The 21,286-nt window shown below is 39.0% G+C and overlaps 4 protein-coding genes and 1 pseudogene across 4 annotated transcripts; 2 read left to right on the top strand and 3 right to left on the bottom strand.

Moving 5' to 3' along the window:
• Positions 1 to 7,023: 7,023 nt before the first annotated feature.
• On the top strand, positions 7,024 to 7,545 carry LOC145975854 (uncharacterized). Its single transcript, XM_083106594.1, has one exon. The coding sequence runs from the start codon at positions 7,024 to 7,026 to the stop codon at positions 7,543 to 7,545; it is 522 nt and encodes a 173-aa protein (XP_082962720.1).
• A 1,363-nt stretch (positions 7,546 to 8,908) lies between these two features.
• On the top strand, positions 8,909 to 10,119 carry LOC145975853 (uncharacterized; annotated as a pseudogene).
• A 6,109-nt stretch (positions 10,120 to 16,228) lies between these two features.
• Positions 16,229 to 18,202, bottom strand: LOC145975852 (uncharacterized). Its single transcript, XM_083106593.1, has one exon. It carries the CDS (start codon positions 18,200 to 18,202, stop codon positions 16,229 to 16,231), a length of 1,974 nt encoding a protein of 657 aa, XP_082962719.1.
• A 112-nt stretch (positions 18,203 to 18,314) lies between these two features.
• On the bottom strand, positions 18,315 to 19,598 carry LOC145975851 (uncharacterized). The gene has a single exon (XM_083106592.1). The coding sequence runs from the start codon at positions 19,596 to 19,598 to the stop codon at positions 18,315 to 18,317; it is 1,284 nt and encodes a 427-aa protein (XP_082962718.1).
• A 673-nt stretch (positions 19,599 to 20,271) lies between these two features.
• LOC145975850 (uncharacterized) lies at positions 20,272 to 21,078 on the bottom strand. The gene is made up of 2 exons (XM_083106591.1): positions 20,933 to 21,078; positions 20,272 to 20,896 (listed from the first exon to the last, which is right to left on the bottom strand). Exons 1-2 carry the CDS (start codon positions 21,076 to 21,078, stop codon positions 20,272 to 20,274), a joined length of 771 nt encoding a protein of 256 aa, XP_082962717.1.
• Between the last annotated feature and the right edge of the window lie 208 nt (positions 21,079 to 21,286).

Below are 21,286 nucleotides of genomic sequence, written 5' to 3'. Positions count from 1 at the left end.
AATTTCAGAACGTGTAGCTCTTTGTTTTACTGGCAATAATTGTCTGAAATCTCCACCAAGAATAACAATTTTTCCTCCAAATGGTATATCATTATGCATTAAATCCTGTAAGAGATGATTCATTACTTCAAGGGCATATCGTGGTGCCATTGGTGCTTCATCCCAAATAAAAACATCTATTTTTTTAAATAATCAGCTTCTTTGGATTGAACTTTTATATTCGATGTTGAGTCATCAAGAAGAGGCACAGGCAAACCTAAAGTTTTATGTGCTGTTCTTCCATTTGGAAGTAATGTTGCAGCGATACCAGTGAAAGTCATTGCATTAACAACTTTGCCTTGAGATTTGAGTAAATAGTATAAGTAATAATGTTGTGTAAACAAAAGTTTTACCTGAACCTCCTGGACCGTCAATACATAAGCATTTTTTCTGTTGATTGTCAGTTTTCTCCAAAAGAGTTAAAACATAATCAACAACACTTTTTGATCATAATTTAACTGACTGTACTGTTGCTGACCGCATAAAGCTTCTTTTTGCAATTATTCCGCATCTTCTTCCTCATATTTTATCATTAATTGTTCCATTTCTGGAAATTGCGAAAGTTCCCAATCTTCTTTGCGAAGTAATTGATCGATTTGAGCATAAGCTTTTTTTATTCCAGTGACTCGTCCAAATCGTCGTATGTAATCTTCGGACATTGCAATTTGAAATTCATTCCATAATTCTTTTGGATGCAATGGTTGGCAATGCATTAGTATTCGAACAAAAAGTGACCTAAGCTGTCTTGGCATCATCCATGTAGAAGTTTCGCTTATTGCACGTTTCCATTCATCATCATCTTCAATTAAACCCAAAGCCAAACATGCAGAAGTAAATGTTTGATGCAATACACCATTGACTGTTTTTAAATCATTATAACTTGTTGCTCCTTTAACATTCAATAAAAGGATACGTAAATGAAATAACTCGATTTCACTAACTGAGTACATGCGTCCGATGCAATTAAATTTACACTGACGTTTTTCCCAACGACTAATTTGTTTTCTATCAAGAATTACTTTTTTGAATACGTAATATAAAGGTATATCTGTATAGATATATTGGCGTGCATCAATATCTCGTTTATTTAATTCAAAATAGTCCATTAACATTGTTATACGTTCTAAAACAAATTGTAAGTTTTGTTCATTTAAATGGTTAGAGATAATTACATTTTGTTCATTTGGTAAATGTACAGGTAAACGAATAATAGCATGACTTTTCTCTTGCAATGTTTTATTTACAATGCGCCAATAAGCCTCAACTGGTCCTACATAACGTGCTTCGATAAAATCCTTGATTTCGTCATGTACAATTTCTATATTATTCACATCTTCTTTTATGATTACAGATGCTGCATCGTGACCTTTGTAAATATATTTATATAAGTACTTCACCGACTTAATACTTGAAACAATTTCAACATTAATGTGAATTAAAAATCGTTAATAATATTGGACAATAAGGAACAACAAATCGATTATCTACTACAAATCCTTCAGATTTCTCATACGAAATGTTAGTATCTCTTCGACGATATTGTGGATAACCATTTTCATCCATAGTTGTTTCCTCATGAAAGGATTTTGGAAAATGCTTTGAACATTTTCCGTTTACCACACACCAATCACCACATGGTCCATGAATCATATCTTTCATGACAATTTCATGCAAATTTTTATCAATAGCAGGATTCGGAATTTCAGCGGAAATATACTTATCAACAGTTTCCGAATTAGTAATTTTATAATATTGTTTTAAAGTTATTAACATATGCACATGTGGCAAACCACGTTTCTGAAATTCGATTACATAAACAAATGCTTTTACTTCACCTTCACTTCAAAAAATTCTTGTCGAATAATCAAATCTGTCAAATAATTTTTTTTATATCGAAAACTCTGGCGCAAATATCAGGTCTATCAGCAGGTTGTTGATTTGGAAGCAAATTTTCTTTAATTTCAAGCCAATTTGGATTACAGGTCATTGTAATGAAAACATCTGGTTTACCATATTTGCGAACAATAGCCATCGCATCTTGATAATTTTGCATCATATTTCAAGGTGAACCAATAAATGTCGATGGAAGTATCATTACTCGTCCAACACGAGCATTAGCATCAGTCGCTTTTTTTTCTAAATAATCGATCAGTCCCTGATACTTTTCCATTCTCAACTGTTTTTGATTTTCTTTACACCAATTAATTCTATCTTTTTCTATTTTTACATAGTTGTCAACAAGCCATTGTTGAAATAATCGTTTATCCATTAAAAAAATATTGATATTGTCATGTATAGCCATTCGATATTGAATGTACATAGATCTAGTTACACGTTTTCCATTAATTTGTTTAATATTATCGTGCCAACCTTGCGTGCCATGTGGATAATACATTGGATAAATCCAAGGTTCAACATTTGGATTCATTGTACTAACATATTTTAAAGTTTTATCACATTTGTTTCTAATTGTAACATAACAATCAGGAATATCTCCATCTGCAGTAGTTGAAAAAATTGCGGCAACTTCGTTAGTTCTTTGAACATTATATCTTCCGCGATCAATACCTATTTTCTTATTTAAGAATGCCATTTTTAAATTAGGTACATTTAAACCTAAATTTTCTTCATTACGAACTTCTTCGTGCATCATTTCATATGACTGAGCAAATATATTATTGCTGCGAATAATATTATCTAACGTATGCAATAACTCTTCATCGAGATTTGTATTTGCATTTAAACGGTATTCTGTAGCTTCGTTAGCGTCAAGTATAAAAAGCTGTCCATAACTTGATTGTTCTTTTGTAGCAGGATATAATGCAGTGTTAATTTGGTAATAAATTTGACCTTGAATTTTGAAACAATAAGGTCCTCGTCTTTGTGCTTTGAAATTAACCAAGTTAGCATTAAAAGATGCAAAAGAAAATGCACTATTGTAACCTCGTAGATTTGTTAAAAACTCTTTGGATTTTTGATGATTTCCAGAAAATAATTGTTGTAATTTATCAGGAAGTGGTGGTAGAGGCTCTAACATAACTTTGCCATGACTACAATAATCGTTGAATGAATTACCTTTATTGTGAACTTTTTCAGCCTGAAAATGCTTCGCTTTACAATATTGGCATTCTACATTCATTTTTCCTATATAATGTTGATTTAAATTATGGCAGTCTATGTTTTGAAATCCTTTATATTTAGCTCGATAATTTTGCTTACTTCTTTTGTTTAAATCTGTATTATTGTGTGTTTGTAATAATTGCTCATCATTATTTCTGCATAAATTTTCATTAGATGGTCCAGCTATACTATTCGCTACATTTTCTTTTTGCATATTTCTTTTGCATAAATCTGTAATATTATGTGTTTGCAATAATTGTCTATTATCAGTTCTGAACAAATTATCATTGGATGACCCAGCTATGTTATTCGCTATATTTTCTTCTTGCTTATATCTTTTGTGTAAATCTATTATATTATGTGTTTGCAATAATTGTTTATTATTAATTCTGGATAAATTTTCATTAGATGGTCCAACTATACTATTCACTACATTTTCTTTTTGCATATTTCTTTTCCATAAATTTGTAATATTATGTGTTTGCAATAATTGTCTATTATTAGACAAATTAAAAAACGAATAAATAGTTTAAGGTTCAGTGTATAACAAATAATAAAAAAGTAATTAAAATTCCGGGTCAATGAACCGAGATCGCGTATCTTGTGGCGACAAACAAAAGAAACAGCACCTATATATTATTTTGGCAAAGATGGAAAAAACTGTGAAAATAACATATGGATCAAGTGCAAGATTTATTGACAATAGACAAACGTTTCTACCCCATTCGGGTTCTCTTCAGTGAAAAAGATAATTAGCTAATTGACAAACGCAAACAAAAGAGTCGAGTGGTACAAAACATTATTAGCATGTAAAAGTCGCAAAAATAAAATAAAAGTGTCATTGCGCATCAAAGATTAATTTATGTCTGTGAACGTGTGCAGACATGACGCTCGAATTATTTATAATAACTTACAAATAAACAATTATGGAGTTGCCGGTATATAAAGGTATCGGAACGCATGAAAGACGGCGACGAATCTGTTTACGCATGAGAGACAATAACCGATCAGTGTACATGTGCAAACATGACACTCATCTTAGGCGTTGAAAAGTCTCTAAAAAGGATCGTTCCTCGATATAAAAGCATGGCAAAATCCAAGAATTTAGTAATCAGAAGTAGCGAGTCATTAATGTGTTTATGGTCCTGAAAATTACCGTGGTAAATCTGTAAAAATTACAAGCAGAAGGAGTCAAGAAGACCCAACATACATGTCAACAGATGTCGCAAAAATAATATGTTATGTACCGAAGCAATAAAATAACAAAGACGAACCGTTACACTTTTGAAATCAAACGCAAAGATAAATAACATGAAATAAGGAATAAAAATAAAAAAAAGGGATTCGCAAAATAATAACCGTTGAAACAAAAGGTAAGAAGCAATTGAAAAAATTCGATAGAAAGCTCACCAAGACGCCCGGAAGAAAGCAGAAAGGAGTTAACCAAATTAGGCCCATCCAAGAGCCCGAGAAGCGTCGAAACTCATGTATCGATGGATCGCAAGTTCGAACAGTAATAAGACACGCATGCCGAAATATCGAAGCTAGCTGTTAGAGAGGGAGGGGATAAAGGAAATAAAAAAAGGGGGGGAAGGAAAAAAGGAAAATGAGGGGTAGGAGGAGAGGGAAAGGATAGGAATAAAAGAGAGATAAAAGATATGCTAGACTAAATTTCTAAAGGAGTTAAACTAATTTCTTTAAAATGGGAAAGTAAGAGCTATCCAGCAGATCCGTGTCCTCTTTGATATTAATACTGTTAGATTGATTTTTGATATGCAGCATTTCAGATACCAGTCTTTTGATGTAATGTGGTTCGTTGTCTAATATGAAAACGTTATTCCAATCAAATTCATGACCTGCTAATCTGTGCTCCGACACAACGTTTAAATTAGCAGATGGATTATCTCTGTTAGAACGATGTTCTTTGATCCGAGTAGTGAGTTGTCTCTTAGTTTGTCCTACGTAAGAGGCATTACAGTCAAGACAATTAATTCTGTAAACTACATTGGTTTTTTGTTCGTTGGGTAGGGGATCCTTGTGTACTTTGATGAAACAGTTTAGCTTATTAAGAATGAGGAATGCTAATTTTTTATTAAGGTGATGCGACAGAGGTATAAATTTAGGAGCTATGTTTTTAATGAAGGGGATCGCAAAGTAGGAGGGGGGAGGGGAAGGATCAGATGTAGAAAGACAAGGAGAAGTAGACGAAGGAAGAGAGTTGACTGAATTAGGAATAGAAAAAATTAGTTTGTGAATTCTATTGCCGATAACTTTAAAAATTAAACTAAGAGGATAACTATTTTCAATTAAAATTTTAATGATGAAATGGAGATTTTTTTCATGGAACTGCGGGTGCGAGACGTGGACACTCAGTCAAGCTCACAATAATGCCTTTCTTATGGGCCATAGGATGGTGTGAATTAAAATTTAGGAAACGTCCTGAAAAAGTAGGTTTTCTGTACCAGTCCGTTACGATTTTATTGTCCTGAATAATAAGTGAAACGTCAAGAAAACTCAATGATCTATTTTGTTCAATTTCTACTGTAAATTGAATTCTATGATGGAAAGAATTAAAGATTTTTTTAATATCTGAAATGAGTGTGAGGGGAGCAGCCGATATAATATCATCGACGTATCTAAAGTAGAAAGGAACACTACAAGGCAATTGTTTGAGTGCTCTCTCCTCCAAATCACACATCACTATATCCGCTAAAATCGGTGACAGTGGAGATCCCATTGGTGTGCCAAATGTTTGTTTGTAGATAACATTATCAAAAGTAAAAAAAGTGGAATTCATTACTAATTTTACACCTCTTACAAACTCATGGAACGGAAGAGAGCAGCCTTTTTTTATATGATGCCATCTCTTGGCCAACCCTCCCACTGCTAAATCTAGAGGTATGTTAGTGAACAGAGAAATCACATCTAGCGAAAAAAGGTTTAAATTTTCATCAAAAGGCCCATCCTGCATAAGTTTAGCGAGGTTAAAACTATTGGTAACATGACTAGAAGGATTGGGGATATTTTTATAAATGAGATTGTGTAAAAATAAAGCAAAGGAGTGTAAGGGACTTCCTATGGAAGAGACTATAATTCTGAGCGGAATGCCAGGTTTGTGTATTTTAGGCAGGCCGTAAGCTCGTGGTAAAGTTCCCGCACTAGTTTTGAGAGACTTCGCTTTAATATTAGTAATATAATTTTTACCAACCCAATCCTTCAACAATGTTTTTAAATTGTTATTTAGACTGTTCAAGGGATTTCTGTCTATAGTCTGGTATGTGTTCAAATCGTGTAACATCTCATTCATCTTGTTTTTATATAGAGATTGGTCAAGACAAACAGTAACGTTACCCTTATCCGCTCTGGTGAAAAGTAAGTTAGGGTGGTCTGCAAGGAATTTTTTTGTTTTAACAAACCTGCTTTGAATCATTTTATCTATACTGGAGGGAACCGAATTTGAGGAAAGAAAGCCCTCCAAAATATGTATCGTATGGTTGCGAACATTAGTGGCTACATCCGGATGTACACCGCGAAAATTTTTTTCCATGTTTTTAATGTATTCATGGACAACATAATTTGTTTGAGGAGCAGAGACCGGCAAACTAAACTTTTCCCCAAGCTGAAGCAAAGATATGACCTCTTCCGGAATAACTGTGGAAGATAGATTTTTAAACCAATTAGGTTTTAATGTGAAAAAATTTTTTTCAAGGTTAAGACAAGAAGTAAGAGAGGGATAATTTGAAGGATGGAGGGACACACAATAAGATTCAAAGGTTGAAAGTGAAGGGATGGGTTGACAGGAATATTGGGGAAGGAAGGAGTGAGACGAAGATTTAACAGCTGAACGGAGCTTCGAACAATAATATGAACGTTTATCGCTTGGAGGAATCGACACATGATAACGATCCCCTTCGACTTGCGATCCCCTTCATTAAAAACATAGCTCCTAAATTTATACCTCTGTCGCATCACCTTAATAAAAAATTAGCATTCCTCATTCTTAATAAGCTAAACTGTTTCATCAAAGTACACAAGGATCCCCTACCCAACGAACAAAAAACCAATGTAGTTTACAGAATTAATTGTCTTGACTGTAATGCCTCTTACGTAGGACAAACTAAGAGACAACTCACTACTCGGATCAAAGAACATCGTTCTAACAGAGATAATCCATCTGCTAATTTAAACGTTGTGTCGGAGCACAGATTAGCAGGTCATGAATTTGATTGGAATAACGTTTTCATATTAGACAACGAACCACATTACATCAAAAGACTGGTATCTGAAATGCTGCATATCAAAAATCAATCTAACAGTATTAATATCAAAGAGGACACGGATCTGCTGGATAGCTCTTACTTTCCCATTTTAAAGAAATTAGTTTAACTCCTTTAGAAATTTAGTCTAGCATATCTTTTATCTCTCTTTTATTCCTATTCTTTCCCTCTCCTCCTACCCCTCATTTTCCTTTTTTCCTTCCCCCCCTTTTTTTATTTCCTTTATCCCCTCCCTCTCTAACAGCTAGCTTCGATATTTCGGCATGCGTGTCTTATTACTGTTCGAACTTGCGATCCATCGATACATGAGTTTCGACGCTTCTCGGGCTCTTGGATGGGCCTAATTTGGTTAACTCCTTTCTGCTTTCTTCCGGGCGTCTTGGTGAGCTTTCTATCGAATTTTTTCAATTGCTTCTTACCTTTTGTTTCAACGGTTATTATTTTGCGAATCCCTTTTTTTTATTTTTATTCCTTATTTCATGTTATTTATCTTTGCGTTTGATTTCAAAAGTGTAACGGTTCGTCTTTGTTATTTTATTGCTTCGGTACATAACATATTATTTTTGCGACATCTGTTGACATGTATGTTGGGTCTTCTTGACTCCTTCTGCTTGTAATTTTTACAGATTTACCACGGTAATTTTCAGGACCATAAACACATTAATGACTCGCTACTTCTGATTACTAAATTCTTGGATTTTGCCATGCTTTTATATTGAGGAACGATCCTTTTTAGAGACTCTTCAACGCCTAAGATGAGTGTCATGTTTGCACATGTACACTGATCGGTTATTGTCTCTCATGCGTAAACAGATTCGTCGCCGTCTTTCATGCGTTCCGATACCTTTATATACCGGCAACTCCATAATTGTTTATTTGTAAGTTATTATAAATAAAATGAATAATAAGAGGCAATAAGGAGCCAACGCGGTTGTAGGGCGTGAAAACAAATTTTTTCTCCAAACAGTCAATTGAAACGATCTTTCTTCTTTATTTCATACGTTTCGGCCTCATTTCGAGCCATCTTCAGTGATTCTAATACAATCAAAAAATGCCAATTAAGACAGTAAAAAGGATGCGGTGTCAGTAAAAAATACAAAAGAGAAAAAAAAAAAAAGGCATAATCACATACATACATAGTCTATAGGAGTGAACGCTAATCTCATCCAAGTCGATCCACCCGAAAAAGACCGATGCAAGCAGCACTCTCAACGGTAAAAAGCGCGAGGAGCGATGCACTGACAAAGTAAACATAACAGAGTCATATATTTGCAATAAAAATTGATTGACAACAGTCAAGGGCTACTCACTCGGACAACGAGAAGACCGGCAGAGACGAAACGAACACCCAGCACGCAAACAATCAACTAAGTCGAAAATTCAAACAACAACGGAAAGCAATATCAAACTGTGGTCGAACAAAAACAATCCGTGTACATGGAGGGCAAACATCAGCCCATTAAATCTTAGATATGTTTTCAATAATCGACAGACACGATGTGTTCAACTTTAAAGTATCGCTTTGGAGGTTCAACGAATTCCTTTGGCGCTTGATATGAATCATTTCAGCCTCATTTTGAACTCTACATTTTTTATGTTTAACGATGTTTGCTATCAACAAACGTTTGGCACGCCCATGGGCTCTCCTCTTTCCCCGATCATCGCGGAGATCACGCTCCAAGATTTAGAAGCTAGGGCGATCGCGACTCTTGATGTGGATCTTCCATTTTATTTCAGATACGTTGACGATATTGTGTTGGCGGCTCCCCCCTCGATGCTTAATACTATTATGAACACGTTCAATTCGTTCCACACTAGGCTGCAGTTTACTATTGAGGAGAGTGTCGACAACCGTTTGAATTTTCTTGACATCACAATCATTTTAGAAAATGGATTTATCGAATTTAATTGGTTTCATAAACCGACTTTTTCCGGAAGATACCTCCACTTTGAGTCGCGACACCCCCTTTGCCAGAAGAAGGGTACGATAATCGGCTTAACGGATAAAGTTTTCTGGCTTTCTCATCCAAGATTCCATAAAGAAAATTTTGAATTTGTCATTAACATTCTTTTGAACAATGGATATCCGCTCTCTTTTATTTTTCACACTATTGCTGACCGGCTTAATATTCTGTTTCACAGATTCAGTGACAAATGTAATAACATTCTGACGGACTTTGAGATCGGGACAGATGATGTTAATGGGGGAAGCAGAATTACATATTTTAATGTCCCATATGTGAGGAACATATCGGAGCGTTTTCGACATTGCGTCAGGAATCTTAATGTTAGGCTCTCTTACACGGGAATCAATAACTTACGCCGATTTATTAGGGTCGGTAAGGATGGTTTGCAGAGAGATTCGCGCAGTAATATAGTGTATAAAATTAACTGCATGGACTGCGACGCTTCTTACGTGGGACAAACTGGACGCTTGTTGAAAACGAGAATCAAAGAACATAGAAGGAATCTTACGTCCGTCATCGCGGAACATAGAGCGCTTGATCACACTTTTGATTTTGATAAGGTTGACATTTTGGATGAGGAAATGTTTTTAGGTAAAAGACTAATATCTGAAATGATTCATATCAAGCGCCAAAGGAATTCGTTGAACCTCCAAAGCGATACTTTAAAGTTGAACACATCGTGTCTGTCGATTATTGAAAACATATCTAAGATTTAATGGGCTGATGTTTGCCCTCCATGTACACGGATTGTTTTTGTTCGACCACAGTTTGATATTGCTTTCCGTTGTTGTTTGAATTTTCGACTTAGTTGATTGTTTGCGTGCTGAGTGTTCGTTTCGTCTCTGCCGGTCTTCTCGTTGTCCGAGTGAGTAGCCCTTGACTGTTGTCAATCAATTTTTATTGCAAATATATGACTCTGTTATGTTTACTTTGTCAGTGCATCGCTCCTCGCGCTTTTTACCGTTGAGAGTGCTGCTTGCATCGGTCTTTTTCGGGTGGATCGATTTGGATGAGATAGCGTTCACTCCTATAGACTATGTATGTATGTGATTATGCCTTTTTTTTTTCTCTTTTGTATTTTTTACTGACACCGCATCCTTTTTACTGTCTTAATTGGCATTTTTTGATTGTATTAGAATCACTGAAGATGGCTCGAAATGAGGCCGAAACGTATGAAATAAAGAAGAAAGATCGTTTCAATTGACTGTTTGGAGAAAAAATTTGTTTTCACGCCCTACAACCGCGTTGGCTCCTTATTGCCTCTTATTATTCATTTTATTTATAATAACTTACAAATAAACAATTATGGAGTTGCCGGTATATAAAGGTATCGGAACGCATGAAAGACGGCGACGAATCTGTTTACGCATGAGAGACAATAACCGATCAGTGTACATGTGCAAACATGACACTCATCTTAGGCGTTGAAGAGTCTCTAAAAAGGATCGTTCCTCAATATAAAAGCATGGCAAAATCCAAGAATTTAGTAATCAGAAGTAGCGAGTCATTAATGTGTTTATGGTCCTGAAAATTACCGTGGTAAATCTGTAAAAATTACAAGCAGAAGGAGTCAAGAAGACCCAACATACATGTCAACAGATGTCGCAAAAATAATATGTTATGTACCGAAGCAATAAAATAACAAAGACGAACCGTTACACTTTTGAAATCAAACGCAAAGATAAATAACATGAAATAAGGAATAAAAATAAAAAAAAGGGATTCGCAAAATAATAACCGTTGAAACAAAAGGTAAGAAGCAATTGAAAAAATTCGATAGAAAGCTCACCAAGACGCCCGGAAGAAAGCAGAAAGGAGTTAACCAAATTAGGCCCATCCAAGAGCCCGAGAAGCGTCGAAACTCATGTATCGATGGATCGCAAGTTCGAACAGTAATAAGACACGCATGCCGAAATATCGAAGCTAGCTGTTAGAGAGGGAGGGGATAAAGGAAATAAAAAAAGGGGGGGAAGGAAAAAAGTTGACACTTCACCCTTTAAAATGCGCTTTGGAACACCGTTCTACGACCTCCCGAAGCTGAGATATAACTTTTTAAATATCGATAAAATAATAATTATAAGTTTTAAAGTGATCCCCTAATTTTTTCGCTATATATACGAACATAACAATTATAAATAACAGAATATTTAAAAATTATTTACATATTTACATATAATATTAAAATTTATTTACACATTTATGCATACTTTTTTTTATTCGCTTCTTCTTCTTTATCTGCTTTGTTCTTTATCGTTTTCTTTTTTTTCTTTCTTTCTTTTTTTTATATTTTACATCTATTATTTTCTATAAATTGTTAAAATAAATTCGTGTTACAATCTATCTAAATTTGTTCAACAGTTTAACAGTAACAACATGAATCTGCACAGACAATTAGCATCGCAAAAAGAGGTTTCAACTTTCAATACTTCGAGATATTCGAGTTTCAAGTATCGATATCAATTAAACATATAACTGTTTTAGAGACTCAGTATTCATGAATATTAGAACTTTCTTGATCCCAAAAATGTTTAACCAATCAACTTGCAATTTTTATGGAAAAGCAGTAATCTTAAGCCTGATTTATATATATATATATATATATATATATATATATATATATATGTATACATATACAATTCTATAAATCTATTGAATATTATTAAATAATTTAACGTTAATCTTTTATTGTTTATTAACACAAATAAATATAATAAGTAATAACATTGATGTACATATCTAGCATAATATCAATTTTAGCTTCTGCTTTAGAATCAGAATGTTTTTTAATTATTTTAATTCAAAGTTAATATAATTAAAATAAGCAATAGCTTTATATATATATATATATATATATATATATATATATATATATAAAGTTAATACTAAAAAGATATTAAAATTTATTAATTCAGATTCTATATATATTAGAACTTCATAATTTCATATGTATCGCATATACTAAATTGTGAATTATTGTCATTTCGCACACACATATACTCACATACACTCACACATGCACAATTTTTAATTTAGATGCGTTAATTTTACTCAAACAACAGGTTTTTATTTTAATAAAATAAAAATATATTTTTCACATTATAGGAAAATGACAAGTTACATGACTTTAATTTTTCAAATAAAATTATTTGAAAAGAATAACAAGAAATTGGATTTTTAAAATTTTTTGCAATTTAATAGTGAAGCCACTGTACAAATAATTGGTTGGAATATGTAATTTAGCTCTCAAATATGCAATATATATGCAATAATAAATAAGACAAAACTGGTAAGAAACATATCTATATATGTATATATACAATACAATGATACTATATATCGAGCATAATATCAATTTTATCAGCTTCTTATTTAGAATCAAAATGTTTTCTAATAATTTTAATTTAAAGTTAATATAATTAAAATAAGAAGCAGTACCTTTTTATATATAATGTACAGTATATATTGATTCCTCTCGAGGATACAAAGTTATATATAATGTGTGTGTGTGTGTGTGTATATACTAAAAAAATATCAAAATTTATCAATTCAAATTCTATTAGCACTTCATATGTCATTGCATATGCTGAATTGATGTTATTATATCATATTTTAAATTTTAGTAGCCAAATTATACTTTCATGATTTTAATAAAAAACAAGTAAATATAAAAAAAATAAATAGAATTTAAAAAAATTTTGCACATTGTTGACTATGCTGATTTAAAAAGAATGGATAAAGTACACAACTTTTGACAAAAGTTATTTTATGCAATTTCCAATCAATGTTTGAATAATAATATATATTAAATAAAAACTTATTATTTATAGATTTTCTTTATTGAAACTGTATTTTACACATAATATTGAATTATCAGAATAGTATTATTGTTATTTTTGTATATTTTTCTCATTTCTTATTAATTATATAGAATTCAATTAAAGTTTTATATAAAATTTAATACAAAATTACATATGAAATTTAATTAAAGAAGTTATAGTCAAAATTATAATGAAAAATGTTGCTTCTTATTCATAGTTTTGACAGTACTTTTGTTATTGTTTTTACTACAATTTAAAAAATAATGTCTATGTTGACAATTACGATTAATTAATTAGATTTTTGTGGATAATTCTACATTAATTTGAATCGATTTTAAGTTCTACAAATTGGTCCAGTACAGCAATAGAAGAAATTTAAAAGATATGTGTAATTATTAATTCTAATGCATTGTTTACATTAAAGTGTATTTGTTTTTAATATTAAAAATATTATAAATATATTTTTAATATTATATTAAAAAAGTATCATTTTAGCAATATATTTCAGACAAGAAATATAATAAAAAATAATAAAAAGATATTCCTATAATATACATACATATGTAAAAAATATAAAAAAGTATAGAAAATATAAGGAAAAATATATATCAAAAATATTTTTTATAAATATTTAAAAATTAAATATATTTATATATTATGTATATTTAAGTTAATACTATTTTTCTTTTTTCTCTACATTATCGATAAAATACACTATATATATTATATAATATTGATAATTTTATATCTATAAAAAAATTATTTTTTATAGATATTACTCAAGAATGTAAAATTTCAAAAGTTTAGTTTTCAATTCATATGTTGAAGTATTTCTATAACTGAGTGTACATGTATCCTTAAAAATCCATTAATTTTTATTTGTTTTAACTTTCTTTTTTTTCAGGAAAAGCAAATGTTTCTTGTTTTGTTTTATATCAGAATCTTTTTTTCTAAAAGGGAACGCTATAGTAACCTACAAATAATAGAAGTGCATCTGGTTATACTTTTATAAAACAAAATATAAATACGAAATTACAATATTTACTATATTTTGGCGTTTTATGTGTCTAATACAACAAAATTGTAAAATAAAATTTCAAACATGGACAGTGATTCAGACATTTATTATGATTTGTGTAATACTCCTACATTATATGTCTCACCGAGGGAACTTTTTGAAGTTATGCTACCTAATGATGGCACAGTGTAAGTATTATCACAAAAAATTGTTTTTTTAATTTTTAACTTCATATTTATAAATTTGTTCTCATAAAGTTAATATTATTATTATATTTGTAAAATTATAATAGTTATGAATGAAGAATTTATAATAAAATAAGTTATTGCGCAATGTCATATAATTAAGCTGATATATAAAAAACACATTAAAAGTTTTATTTAATTTTTTATTAATTTCTTATTTTTTAATACTGTTCGCGAACGGACCCGACAGTGCGATGATAGGAACGGAAGGTCTTTAAGCGAAAAAAGTGCGCCTCGTTCACACAAAAGACTGACGTTTATTGGAGTCAAAATTAAAAGACAAGTGTTTAGTGCAGTGATTTCGATTAGCGAAACAGCGGTGTAACAAAGTGAACGCGGTTTTCGCGAGCGGTATCGCGAGCGGTATAGCGAAACAAGAGCGAGATAAATGCGTTTTCCGAAGTCGTAAGCGGTCGTATAATGCGGTTAGTCAGCGGTTTAATACAGAGATTGAGAAAGTCCAAGAGAATGAGCGGTCGTTATAAGCGGTTGTACTATGCGGAGCGGTTTTACTAAAGCGGTTTGACGAAAAGTGCGAGACTTCGACTTGCTCGCGTGCGGTGCCCGTTATAAGGCGAGCGGAATTTTGGGCCCGTTGCGACGTGGCCCAATAATTTTTGTGCTTTAGCGGTGACCTCATGACGCCGCGCGTAATTGGCCGCCGATGAGGTCTAAGGTAGACAATTCTTTAATTGTCATGCGCGTAACCTTTTTCTATCAGCTGATTGGCAATCAGCTGATCGTGACGTATGGGCGCGCATGACCATACGCTACGCTGATTTTGTCGACGGTTGCTACTGTTATTGTGATGTTTATGACACGCGTTTCTTATGTATTGAAAAAATGAGAGATAACGGGAACGATCGAGTTTTTCTGAAAAATAGAAATCTCGAGAAGTTTCTCGACGCCCGTTAATTTTGAATTCTAAGATTTTTATAATGTCGAACAATGCGGATATTTGTTTATGCGAATTTTCAACTGAGATGATTTTTTACGATTTTCGAACATCCCGCCCGCCTCGTCAGTACATGACGAAATTTGCGAGTGTGCGGGCAGGTGTCGCGAACGGTTCCATCGATGAGTTGTTGATCGCGATCATGAATGGAATGCGTGACGTAGCACACAGACACGTGTTACTTAGTTCATTCGAGTCTTTCGCGAGAATAGTATCGTGTGAAAGTAATGAGAAAATGTACAGTGAATTTGTGAATAATCTCGCGAGTGCAGTGAAATGTGAAAGTGATCGTGAAATTGTGACGCAAGAGAGAGAACAGAAAAGAAAAAAAAGAGACTGATAACGCGGCTCGCGGATCGCACATAATATTGAATGTGCCTGAATATAATTACATGTAATTAAGCGCGGTGCGATTCCCGGAAATATGATACCGTGAAACATAATGTGAGTGAATATTATACAATGCGGATGAGACATTTACGAAAATTCGGAGTTTATAAGAGCTCACGAATCCGAGTGCGTTGGAGATGCGGCAGTGTCGGCTTCTGGCAAGAGGATGATCTTCGCGAGTGGCCGGACGAACTCCGAGGATGTTGTGCGCACGGTGACCACGCGTGTTACGCCGTCGTTTCCCGGGTGCAGTGCCGTGATTCGGGTGAGTGGCCACCGGGTTGGAGGTGCTGTCTCCGACCGCAGGAGGCACAGGTCGCCGACGCTTGGGCCGGTCTCGTTTTTCTGCCATTTCGGTCTGGAGGCTAGCGTCTGGAGATATTCGCGCGACCACCGTTCTCAGAAGTGATCGCGCATTTTTTGGAGAAGCTGCCATCGTGACAGCGTGTTATCTCTCTCGGTGGCAAGCGACGGCTCGGGGACGGCCAGAAGAGGAGCTCCGATTAGGAAGTGACCGGGTGTGAGAGCCGTCAAGTCGTCCGGATCGTCGGTCAGCGGTTGAAGCGGGCGCGAATTGAGGCATGCCTCCACCTGTGTGAGAAGAGTCGTCATCTCCTCAAAGGTGAGCGTTGCCTCGCCGATGACCCTTCGAAGGTGGTGCTTCGTCGACTTGACGGCTGCCTCCCACAGTCCACCAAAGTGGGGAGCTGCGGGCGGGTTAAACCGCCACCTTATGCCGTCTGAAGCTGCTGCCTTTGCGATGCGACGGCCGTCGGCAGTTGAAGCGCGAAACATCTCTCGGAGTTCTCGGCTTGCTCCGATGAAGTTGGTGCCGCAGTCCGAGAACACCTCGTGGCAGAGTCCCCGTCTGGAAACGAAGCGACGGAAGGCAGCCAGGAACGCCTCAGCCGTGTAGTCGGAGACGACCTCGAGGTGAACAGCCTTGGAACTAAGACAGACAAATACCGATATAAAGCCTTTGCTTGCTCGGTGACCCTTTGCGCGCCCTTTGCTGGTCCGGATGAGAATCGGACCGGCGTAGTCGACTCCGGTACGCAAAAATGGACGTGCAGGGGTTACTCGCTGGTGAGGGAGGTTGCCCATGAGTGACTGCGGTGCGGTGGCTCGCCATCGTGTGCACGTGACGCATCGATGGATGGATCTCTTGACGATGGCTCGACCCCGCGGGATCCAAAACCGTTGGCGCAGTAGCCCGAGGGTGAGCTGCACTCCTCCGTGTAGAATTCTACGATGGCAGGAGTCCACCAGGAGCCCTGCCATCCTGGAATCCGGCGGAATGATGATCGGGTGACGCTCGTCGTGAGACAGAATGGCGTGTTTGAGACGGCCTCCGACTCGCATTGTGCCGCTGTCGTCAAGATAAGGGCTCAGCTTGGTGAGCGGACTCCGTGGTGGCAAGGCACGTCCTCTGCTCAGTGATGAGACCTCGGTTGTGTAGTGCAGTGCCTGCGAAATTCGGGCCCATCGTAAAAGTGCGTCTTCGATTTCGTGTGGCTCTAGAGTCTGTGCGGTGTCTGTGACGTTGTGCGTTTTCCGTATGATTTCGCGTCGCCAACGAAGACACCAGGCCGTCACCCTGAGTAGCCGGTGCAAAGATGAAAAACGGAGAATGAGTTCTGGCTCGGTGATGGCCTTGACGACGGTATTGAGCGAGCCGGCGGCTCGTTGTTCCGGCACTTCCAAGTTTGGCAAGACGCAATTGTCGCTTGGCCAAAGCGCCTTGTCACTCCGCAGCCAGGATGGTCCGGTCCACCAGAGCGGATGGCCGATCAAGTCACCCGGTTGGATTCCTCGGGAGGCGCAGTCGGCCGGATTGTCCTTTCCCGGCACATGCCGCCATCGAGCGTCAGGCAGTTGGACCTGGATCTGTGACACCTTGTTGGCCACGTAGGTCTTCCAGCGGGAGGCATGTCCCTGGATCCAGCTCAGCGCTACCCTGGAGTCAGACCACAGGAAGACTGGCGCTGTGGGCAAACCTAGGAGAGTGCGCGTGTGAACAGTGAGATTCGTCAGGAGGGTGGCCGCGCACAACTCGAGTCGAGGCAAAGACACCGGCTTCACAGGGGCGACCTTGCCTTTGGCAGCCAGCAGGTGAACTGCGGTGTTACATTCGGTGGCGGAGCGGAGGTACACCACCGTGGCGTATCCTCGCTCCGAGGCGTCGGCGAACCCATGGAGTTCGGTTTGTGTGTGTGGTCCGTCGCTGCCTAACCAGCGAGATACCCTGATCTCGTTCAGGCGCGGAAGATCAGAGAGGAGGTTCCTCCAGGACAGGGCGTCTGCCGACGGAAGAGGAGCGTCCCAGTCCAACTTCTTCAACCAGGCGGACTGGATTAAAATCTTGGCTCGCATTGTGACTGGAGTGAGCCACCCTAGAGGATCAAACAGTCGTGCGGTTTCGGACAGGACGCGTCTTTTTGTGAGCTCTGTGAAGTGACGTGCTTGTACCGAGAAAGTGAAGTGATCACTGGCCGGGTGCCAGTGAAGGCCCAGTGTCGCGTGGCTTTCGTGGGACCACGAGTGCGGTGAACTGGTGATCCAATGTTCTGGTGGGACTCCAGACAGGATGCCGAGGTTGTTGGCCCCCCCACTTCCTGAGCGGAAACCCGCCCGCCGTGCAAAGACCGCGTAGCTCCCGCTGCAACGTGGTGGCCTCCGAGATGGTGCTTGCTCCGGTGACGACGTCGTCCACGTAAGTATCGCGGCGTAGTGCTATCGCTCCACGCGGAAATTGCGAACCCTCGTCGTCAGTGAGCTGGTGTAGGGTCCGTATGGCGAGAAATGGTGCGCACGCCAAACCATACGTGACCGTTCGTAAGCGGTACTCGCGGATGTTGTTGGTAACTCGGTGCCGCCAGAGTATCCGCTGGTGGTCGCGGTCCTCCTGATGGATGAGGATTTGGCGGTACATCTTTTCGATGTCCGTCACAAAGACATAGCGGTGCCAACGCCAACGAAGGAGCACGTCGGCGAGGACTGGCAAGAGGTTGGCGCCCGTTAACAAATTGACGTTTAGGGACGCGCCCGAGATCGAGAACTGCGAGCCGTTGAACACGACCCTGAGCTTCGTTGTTGTGCTCGTTTCCCGCAGCACTCCGTGATGCGGTAAGTAGCACTTAGCGGTGTCTTCTTGTTCGGATGAGGTGTTTACGATCTCCATATGTTGCAGGTCTTCATACTCCTGCATGAAGCCGCGGTAAAGATCGCCGAGTCGAGCGTCCTTTGAGCAGCGGCGCTCCACGGCGTGGAGCAGACGTTCGGCCGGCCTTCGGGTGTCGGTGAGAGAGGGCGGTGCTCCAATAAACGGCAGCCTTACAACGTACCGTCCGGTGCTGGTGCGCGTGTGCTCGCGGATGAAGAGGTCTTCGCACCTCTTCTCTTCGGCGGTGAGCGCGACGGGAGCGGCGGGCTCTCTTTCTTGCTCCCAAAACAGCTGCACCAGGTCGTTCAGCTGGTGATCGACCGAACATTGGTGGGTATTTTGGCTGCTCTGGGTCGTGGCCCTGTTACCTCCTGACAGGATCCAGCCGAGTGAGGTTCGCTGCGCGATGGGTTCGTCCCTGCGCCCCTTGCGAAGACCATCTTGTAGAATGGCGGAATACACGTCCGCGCCGAGCAGTAATTCGATGGGATCTCGGTCGAGGTACTGCGGATCCGCCAGAGAGAGACCGCGAATGTGTGGCCAGGTGATGGTACTGCGCACGATGGGACCCTGGTAAGTCGAGAGGCGCGGAAGGACGTACGCCATGACTGGAAGCGTGGCTCCCGTTACTCCAGAGACGAGGCTCAGGGATAGCCTTCCGCGAGTTGCTCCGGATGCTCCCCCAATCCCGGCGATGACCATCGAGGAGCGGATCCGCGGCAGACGCAAGCGTTGCGCCAAGGTCTCGGAGACCAGCGAGACTTCCGATCCCTGGTCGATCAGCGCGCGAACGTCTTGAGGCCTCCCCAGGTGATCCGTGATAGTGACGCGTGGCGAGGAGGATCGCCTTGCGGTCCGACGCGGCTCGTGTGGCTGATAATGAGCTCGCTCCGTCGGATGATGCGTATGCGTCGTGGAGTAGTGTGTGGTGTCGTGACTTGCACGTGAAGCATGTTTTAACTGATTGACATTTGGCCAGAAAGTGATTGCCGAGACAGTTAAAGCATAGCTTGTTAGCTTCCACGAAGTTTTTCCGGTCGCTCGCGGTTTTCGCTTTGAACTCGGTGCATTGCATGAGGGAGTGCTTTCCCTTACATGCGGCGCAAGTTGAGGAGTCGGATATGCGCTTCACGAAGTGCGATTTCGCGGACCGGGAAGTGCCTCCGTGTTTTGCAACGGAGTTCGGCTGCACGGCGTTTAGTGTTAGGATCTGCTTTGCAATGAAGTCCATCAGGACGTCATTGCTCGGTGGATTTACGGAGTCGCGTATGGAGGTTACTCAATCCCTCCGGGTTTGTGAGTTGAATCGCTCGACGAGCAAGTGATTAAACAGGTCCATCCCGTGCGTGTCAATGGGTCTGTCGATGCTCTCTTGAGCATTGATGGCAGTTGTGGCGGCGTGATAGATGCGGCTTAGCTCGTCGGCGGTTGCGGCCTTCATCTTGGGCACGGCGGTGTAAGCGGCGAAGTTGGCGCGAATAAGTTCCCGCTTGTTCTCGTAATGAGCGCTAAGAATCGCCCACGCTCGCTCATAATTGCTCCCGACGATTGGCAATGATCGGATTAATTGTTCCGCAGGACTCTGCAAGCTTGTACGGAGGTAATGGAGCTTTTCGACATCGGAAATGGCCTGATTGTTGCCTATTAGAGACAGGAAGATATCCCGAAACGATGGCCAGTCACCGTATGCGCCAGAGAACGTCTGGAGCTTTATCCGCGGTAGCGAGGTCTTGAGCGAGTGCTCCTGGTGAGCCTTGGCTTTAGACGCGACGGACGACTCGCCCTTGAGCTTGTTCGCGTACTCGACTAGCGTGCTCCGTTGTGTCACGTACGTAGATTCCGCGATGTCAATGAAATCTGCCTTAGCGTACTCATTCTCGAGATATTTGTCTTTCAGCGCCGTCCTGATGAGATCGTGATGTGCTTCGAACTTAGTTCACAACGTCTCGAGGATGCGGAGGCGAGCTTGAATTGCTTCGGCGGTGATGCTCGAGACGTCCATCTTGCGCAGATTGTCCACGGAGCGAGACATTCGCCCGTGGATATCGTTCTGCGCCTCTAGCAACGCCTTCAAATCGGCACTCATCTTCACTAATTGTCTTTCTGTTCAGGTTCGCGCACTGGACGACACACGTGAATTTCACCCACGAACTGCGGATGCGGATGAGGAATCCGGCTCGAAGGACCAGAAAGCGAGCGGATCCGACGGTGCGATGATAGGAACGGAAGGTCTTTAAGCGAAAAAAGTGCGCCTCGTTCACACAAAAGACTGACATTTATTGGAGTCAAAATTA

Source organism: Camponotus vicinus, unplaced genomic scaffold (assembly GCF_025532165.1).
Source record: "Camponotus vicinus isolate PSW18456_S1 unplaced genomic scaffold, iyCamVici1.0 SCAF_8, whole genome shotgun sequence".
In the NCBI taxonomy this organism is placed as follows: domain Eukaryota; kingdom Metazoa; phylum Arthropoda; class Insecta; order Hymenoptera; family Formicidae; genus Camponotus; species Camponotus vicinus.
Note: the sequence above shows the minus strand (reverse complement) of the source record. Positions and strands in the feature narration are given on the sequence as shown.

Bases quoted from the DNA above. Each gene is read 5' to 3' on its own strand.
- LOC145975852 (XM_083106593.1), bottom strand. From the start codon at position 18,202: ATGCGAGCCAAGATTTTAATCCAGTCCGCCTGGTTGAAGAAGTTGGAC.
- LOC145975854 (XM_083106594.1), top strand. From the start codon at position 7,024: ATGAACGTTTATCGCTTGGAGGAATCGACACATGATAACGATCCCCTT.
- LOC145975851 (XM_083106592.1), bottom strand. From the start codon at position 19,598: ATGGCGTACGTCCTTCCGCGCCTCTCGACTTACCAGGGTCCCATCGTG.
- LOC145975850 (XM_083106591.1), bottom strand. From the start codon at position 21,078: ATGAGTGCCGATTTGAAGGCGTTGCTAGAGGCGCAGAACGATATCCAC. The intron at 20,897-20,932 runs GTGAACTAAGTT...CGATCTCATCAG, and splicing joins CTCCGCATCCTCGAGACGTT to GACGGCGCTGAAAGACAAAT.